Genomic DNA, 7500 nt, shown 5'->3' on the forward strand with positions numbered 1-7500 from the left:
GTTGTTGTTGTTGCTAATCTTATTGTGGTTGTTGTTGCTAATGTCACGACTGCTATTATGGTTGCTAATATTGTTGGGATTGCAACTATCGTTGCTAATATTGTTGTGGTTGTTATTGTTGCTAATAATATTGTTAAGTCTCAGGTTAGTTCTGATCCAGCAGGTCAAAGATCTCGATCATTCTGGCAATCTCGCATTCATTTTTGTCACACTAAGAACAACGCTGTACGCTGTGATTTGAGCAGATTTGACTACGGTTTTAGCATGTTTAGTGACCCCCTCCCCCATCCTATAATTCCACTTACTGACTTCAGTTTTGGGGATATGGTCTTATAAGCTGTATACTCACCTAGTCAAGTAAATGCTCAAAGTGGATTGAAATTTTTCTCTCATTACAAAACCAATCCCTTCGACCTGGATGATGGGCGATGTGGACATAATCAGCATTTGAACCTAGAATGCAGAGAACTGGAAAAAGATTGTAACGCATTCTACATGACGCTTTAACGGTTACATCAAACGACTGTCTTCACATACACACGCAGTGCATATGTATACTCTTTATATGCGTATATGTGTATGAATCTGTCTGTATATATAGATATATGCATGTATACACAGGCACACAAACACACATATGTATATATATGTATATCTATATACATGCATATATAAATATATATATTAGCACATACATATTTTTATGTGTATGTAAATCTATTTCTATGCGTGAATATATTCATGTATACACACATACACGTATATATATATATATATGTGTGTGTGTGTGTGTATGTATACATGTCTATGTCTGCATTACGAGTGTATGTGTGTGCACATGGACTTGCGCACACACATACACACACACATATATATATGTGTGTGTGCACATAGACTTACGCACACATACATATATGTACACATACATATATGCATACATACATACATACATACATACATACATACATACATACATACATACATACATACATACATACATACATACATACATACATACATACATACATACATATCAGTAATGCTTCGATAGTAATGTTTCGATGTGGCCTTACCAACAGTTTCTGTAAAGAATCGATAATTTAAATTCTATGGCTTGAAGCTCAACTGTTGTCAAATACTTATAGAACGCAAAGTGGAAAATCTGTACCTGGGAAGTGTATCTTTTGAAGGAGCTGTCCTATGACGAGGAGAGAAAGAGAATGCAGCTAAAATCGTTGAAGCTCTTTTAATAGCTTCTTTTCTTAATGTTTAAGTGGTGCTTATTTCGGTGTGATAGAGTGATACATTTATGCAGCTGAAATATGTGAAAGTAAAACTTAGTAAATCTGAAAATATAATAAAAAATAAATGAAGAGCAGTTCTGTTTGCACGTTTAGCACTTTAATTATTCATATTTATTCAAGTATAAATTGCAACATCTAGTTGAAGTGGGTTTAATATTTCCATTGTTATATGTAAAAAGATGCGATTTTCTTTGTAGAAATTTCGATATTTTTCACGTATTGTAGTTCCTATGGTATAGAACAGGTCTATGCGATATGAATATATATATTATATGTATGTATATATATATATATATATATATATATATATATATATATATATATATATATTAATATATATATATATATATAATATATATATATATTTATATATATATATTATTTATTTAAGCAATAGCGGGTACACATATGAATAAATTTACACATTAGTCATGATAAAATATTTTAAACAAATATAAGAATAGTCTCTATAACCACACAACACACACTCGATCTCTTCAACCATTGGCAACCTGCGTTTAAGAATTTATAACATCCTGTTTTTATAAATGTTTTAAGCTGAATTATATAATATGTTCTGTAAAGGATACTTTAATTCATGACTATGGAATGAGGAAAAGCTTACCATTATAGGCGCAGGTATGGCTGTGTGGTTAAGAACCCCGCTTTGCAACCACCTTGTTTTCGGGTTCAGTCCCACAGTGCGGCACTTTGGGCAAGTGTCTTTTACTATAAGCACCGACCAATTCCTTCTGAGTAAATTTGGTAGGCAATAACTATGTGGGAAACTGTTGTATTCATGTGTGTCTTTGAGTTTGTGTTTATACCCCTCCATCACTTGATAACCAGTGTTGGTTTCCTTACGTATCCGTAGTGAGCGATAGAATAAGTACTGGGATCTACTTTGAGAATTAACCCCGTCACAGAGGTGCCCATATGTGGCCACAGTCTAATCACTGAAACAAGCAGAAGACCAATGTTAATTTGGTTACTAGCGCCCTAGTTCCAAAAGATCAATTTATTTCATTGGGCCTATCACTTTTGCTCGTCATTGTCACTGTTTATTTTCCTTCTGTTTTACTTTCAAGTATCGAACTATGCAAATTTAGTGCCCACAGAGAACTGCATCAACTGCAGTAAAACGAGGTTTCCACAGCAGCTGGTTGGTGGGGGGAATCTTGCAAACAAAATCCAAACACAAAATACGAAATATACAAACATGCAAAAACCCGTGCAAACATATATAGATGCATACGAACATATGTATACATTTGTATATATATATATATGTGTGTGCGAGTATATATATATATTTATACATATATAAATGTATGTATGTGTGTATGTCTGATATATATGTGTGTGTGTGTGTGAAGGCGCGTCGCTTAGTGGTTAGGGGCATTCGGCTCATGGCCGTAAGGTCGGCGGCGCGTTGTATCCTTGAGCAAGACACTTGATTTCTCGTTACTCCAGTCCACTCAGCTGGCAAAAATGAGTAGTACCTGTATTTCAAAGGACCAGCCTTGTCACACCCTGTGTCACGCTGAATCTCCCCGAGAACTATGTTAAGGGTACACGTGTTTGTGGGGTGCTCAGCCACTTACACGTTAATTTCACGAGCACGCTGTTCCGTTGATCGTATCAGCTGGGACCCTCGTCGTCACAACCGACGGAGTGCACCTATATATATATATATATATATACATATGTGGTCTGACCAATAAGTATCCGGACTGTTGCTATAGTAACGAAGCTAAAGCACGGAGAGTAAAGTCGCTTGGCACAGATTGAACTTGAACTTTACTGTGCATGCGCACTAAGTTTTAGCGTTCTAGATCACTTCTGCTATTTACAGCAGTGCTTGGAAGGAACGTGTGTAGCGTGTGTTCGTCGCATTGACAGTGACAAAGCAAGTTGAGCAGAGAATCTGCATCAAATTTTGCCATAAGCGCAGGAGTGGCTGCGTGGTAAGTAACTTGCTTACCAAAGACATGGTTCCGAATTCAGTCCCACTACATGGCACCTTAGGCAAGTGTCTTCTACAATAGATTCGGACCGACCAAAGCTTTGTGAGGGGATTTGGTAGACGGAAAGTTAAAGAAGCCCGTCGTATATATGTATATATATATTTATGTATGTGTGTCTGTGTTTGTCCCCCCCACCAACATCGCTTGACAACTGATGCTGGTGTGTTTACGTCCCCGTAACTTAGCGGTTCGGCAAAAATGACCGATAGAATAAGTACTAAGCTTACAAAGAATGAGTCTTGGTGTCGATTGCTCGACTAAAGGCGATGCTCCGGCATGGCCGCAGTCAAATGACTGAAACAAGTAAAAGAGTAAAACGTTGGCGATACATGCTCTGAGGCATACGCAAAGTTTTCCAAAACTTTTCACTGTCCTCAGTACAATCTAGGAGATCATGTGCAACTGAAACCCGAGTGTCTTTTTGGTGAACTGAAAGCAGTTTTGGCGCAAACTTGGCAGACATGCGTCTCACACCCAAATCTTCTATGATAATGGACTGAACTGAATCCTGACTAATCTGCACATCTGATAACTTACACGGATAGTAATTCGACGATTTCGCCTCACAGCTGTACGCACATCCGCAATTCTCCCAGAACGTTCGTCAATATCAACATTCTTTCGGCCATCTTGGAAACGTCTGAACCACTCGTACACTTGTTTACGTATCATACAATTTCTGTAACTTTGCCCTTGAGCACATATCACCATGAAACTTTCTTTGTTATGGTCAATGCGACGATCACACGTTACACACCTTCCTTTCATGGACTGCTGTAAACAGCGAAAATGCGCTAGAACGTTAAAACTTAGTGCGCATGCACAGCAGAGTTTAAAGTAAATCTGTGCTAAGCGGCTTTACTCTGCGTGCTTTAGCTTCGTTACTATGGGAATAGTCCGAATACTTATTGATCAGACCTCGTATATATGCATTTGTTCCCTATCAGCATAAGGTAATAATGTTCCTCTGAAGAACCGTTGTAACGTGCATCCAATTCGCTTATGTGTTACCCATAATTTTTCCCTATATTTACGAGGGGGTACTGAAAAGTTCCGGCTTTGGGTAAAAGGAATTACAGGAGGATCAATTAATTATGATTTTATTCAACATTTTATTCCGTTCTCAGATCCACACACTTATTGCAGTGGTCCTTCAGTTTTTCTAAGCCCTGTAAAATAATTCGGAAGGTTGGACCTCAAACCAGGCCTTTCGTATTACCCTTAAAACCAAGAAATTTTCAGCACTCCCTCGTATGTATATATATATATATATACATATATATATACATACATACATGCAGGTATACATACATACATACATACATACATACATACATACATACATACATACATACATACATACATACATACATACATACATACATACATACATACATACACACACACAAACACACACACACACAAACACACACACACACACACACACACACACACACACACACACACACAACATATATATATATATATATATATATTATATATATATATATATATGTGTGTAAAATTATAATTTAGGGTTTCTAAGAGATGTGGTGCTGTATGAACTTTTAATGTCGTTTTAGAGTCAAGTTTTGACTGCTATTTCAAACATGGTGGTATCTCTTAGATACTCTAAATTATACTTTTAATAACAATTATTACCTTTGAATGTTTTATTCCCATGCTGGCCAATTGATAAGTTCGACATTTAAATAACGATCTTATCCTTATTTTTATAAATATATATATAAATATTCGTAGGTTTCTTCAGCTGACTGGTTTCAACATAAAAGACGTTCTCGGAAAATCGGCGTATCTGTTCGTTCATGGAGGAGACATGGAGTATGTTGCTAAAGCTCACAAAGAAAGTAAGTTACTGCCAACAAAACCCTTAAAGTGTATAAGTTATCTACTGCTAATTCATGAGTCTTCAATTCGTAAGTAGTCCACTGCAGGTGTTTCTTTGACCTTTTGGCAACTCTCATTTCTTTCTTTGTTTTTTGTTTGTTTTTTACATTTATTCTTGTTTATTACAGCGATGGGGGTGGGGTCAAAAGACACAGGCATAAATGAATCTTGTCGCCGCACTTTTTTAAATGAAACGAATGATAAATTTATTGACACCAAACTATAGGCGTAGGAGTGGCTGTATGGTAAGTAGCTTGCTTACGAACCACATGGTTCCGGGTTCAGTCCCACTGCGTGGCACCTTGGGCAAGTGTCTTCTACTATAGCCTCGGGCCAACCAAAGCTTTGTGAGTGGATTTGGTAGACAGAAACTGAAAGAAGCTCGTCGTATATATGTATGTATGTTATAATATATATATATATATATATATACATACATACATATATACGACGAGCTTCTTTCAGTTTCTGTCTACGAAATCCACTCACAAGGCTTGGTTGGCCCGAGGATAGTAGAAGACAATGCCCAAGGTGCCACGCAGGGGGACTGAACCCGGAACCATGTGGTTCGTAAGCAAGCTACTTACCATACAGCCACTCCTACGCCTATAGTTTGGTATCAATAAATTTATCATTCGTTTCATTTAAAAAAGAATATGAAGGCACTTGATCGAAACGAAAAGCAGAGACGAGCGCATTCTCTACCGGAAAAAGTGGAGCTGATCAAGAAAATACGTGACTGAGGAGGCTTCGTTGCTGTAGGCCACGAGTTTACTCTTTCACTCTTTTACTTGTTTCAGTCATTTGACTGTGGCCATGCTGGAGCACCACCTTTAGTCGAGCTAATCGACCCAGGACGTATTCTTTGTAAGCCTAGTACTTATTCTATCGGTCACTTTTGCCGAACTGCTAAGTTACGGGGACACACAAGCATCGGTTGTCAAGCGATGTTGGGGAACAAACACAGACACACTAGCATATACACACACAAACATATATATATATATATATTTTAGTTTCCTGAGCGCCTAATAATAATACTGTAATTGTTCACGTGTTGTTGTTTTTTGTTTCCCGTTTGGATTAACCTTATATATATATATATATATAATATATTATATATATATATATATATATATAAGGTTAATCCAAACGGGAAAACAGAAAAAACAACAACACGTGGAACAATTACAGTATTATTATTATTAGGCGCTCAGGAAAATAAAATATATATATATATATATGTTTGTGTGTGTATATGCTAGTGTGTCTGTGTTTGTTCCCCCAACATCGCTTGACAACCGATGCTGGTGTGTCCCCGTAACTTAGCAGTTCGGCAAAAGTGACCGATAGAATAAGTACTAGGCTTACAAAGAATACGTCCTGGGTCGATTAGCTCGACTAAAGGTGGTGCTCCAGCATGGCCACAGTCAAATGACTGAAACAAGTAAAAGAGTGAAAGAGTAAACTCGTGGCCTACAGCAACGAAGCCTCCTCAGTCACGTATTTTCTTGATCAGCTCCACTTTTTCCGGTAGAGAATGCGCTCGTCTCTGCTTTTCGTTTCGATCAAGTGCCTTCATATTCTTTTGGTTCAGATGAATAAGAGTACATAAACCCGTATGAAAAATATACAGAATTGTAACGCGGTCAGAGTCAGAGTATTCTCAGTTGATGAGCTTTGCGGATGGCCGCTGGGATGTGTTTTTGCGGTACAGGCAGAATCTCTGATTGGTTATTGACCCGTGTTATCACAGATCAATTTGATAAAGAATGCCCTCATGGCACTTACAGGAACTTCAACACTTTGGCGCAGTTAATGTCACTCTTGAAATTTTTCACGTTCACAGCTAAGGAAACTACATTGGCAAGGGGACAGAAATTCCAGAAGGCTGGCATTCAGAGGAGGGAAAATAAGTAAAGTAACTAGTTGAGGGTTTTCGGATGAAGAAAAAGTCCACGAATTTATGTATTTTGAGCTTGACCGTTAGTAAAAAATTTTAGAATTTAACCTTGATGAGAATAATTATTAGAAGGAAGAGCAAGCTCATCGCCACATCATCAGTGAGGAACACGGCTAGTGCTGCCATAGGAGGACTGGGTTTTTGTGTACAGTGTACAGTGTAAGAGCCAATTTGTTAGTGAGGGAAATCATACCTGTCTCCGCGCGAGTGTTGAGGATGACCTTCAATGGAAACCAAAGGTTGACATTCATCTCAACCTATAGTCCAACCAAAGGAAACAGTGTTGCGAGTGCGGAGG

The 7500-nt window shown here is 37.7% G+C and overlaps 1 protein-coding gene across 1 annotated transcript in view; it reads left to right on the top strand.

The window, feature by feature from the left end:
• Positions 1–7500, top strand: part of LOC115214099 (hypoxia-inducible factor 1-alpha-like) — a 52144-nt gene that overhangs the window by 34814 nt on the left and 9830 nt on the right. Inside the window, exon 10 of the mRNA XM_029783152.2 lies at positions 5093–5199. Within this exon, the coding sequence (XP_029639012.2) occupies positions 5093–5199 (107 nt within the window). The remainder of the gene's footprint in view (positions 1–5092; positions 5200–7500) is intronic.

The sequence above is a fragment of the Octopus sinensis genome, linkage group LG7 (genome assembly GCF_006345805.1).
Source record: "Octopus sinensis linkage group LG7, ASM634580v1, whole genome shotgun sequence".
Classification (NCBI taxonomy): Eukaryota; Metazoa; Mollusca; class Cephalopoda; order Octopoda; family Octopodidae; genus Octopus; species Octopus sinensis.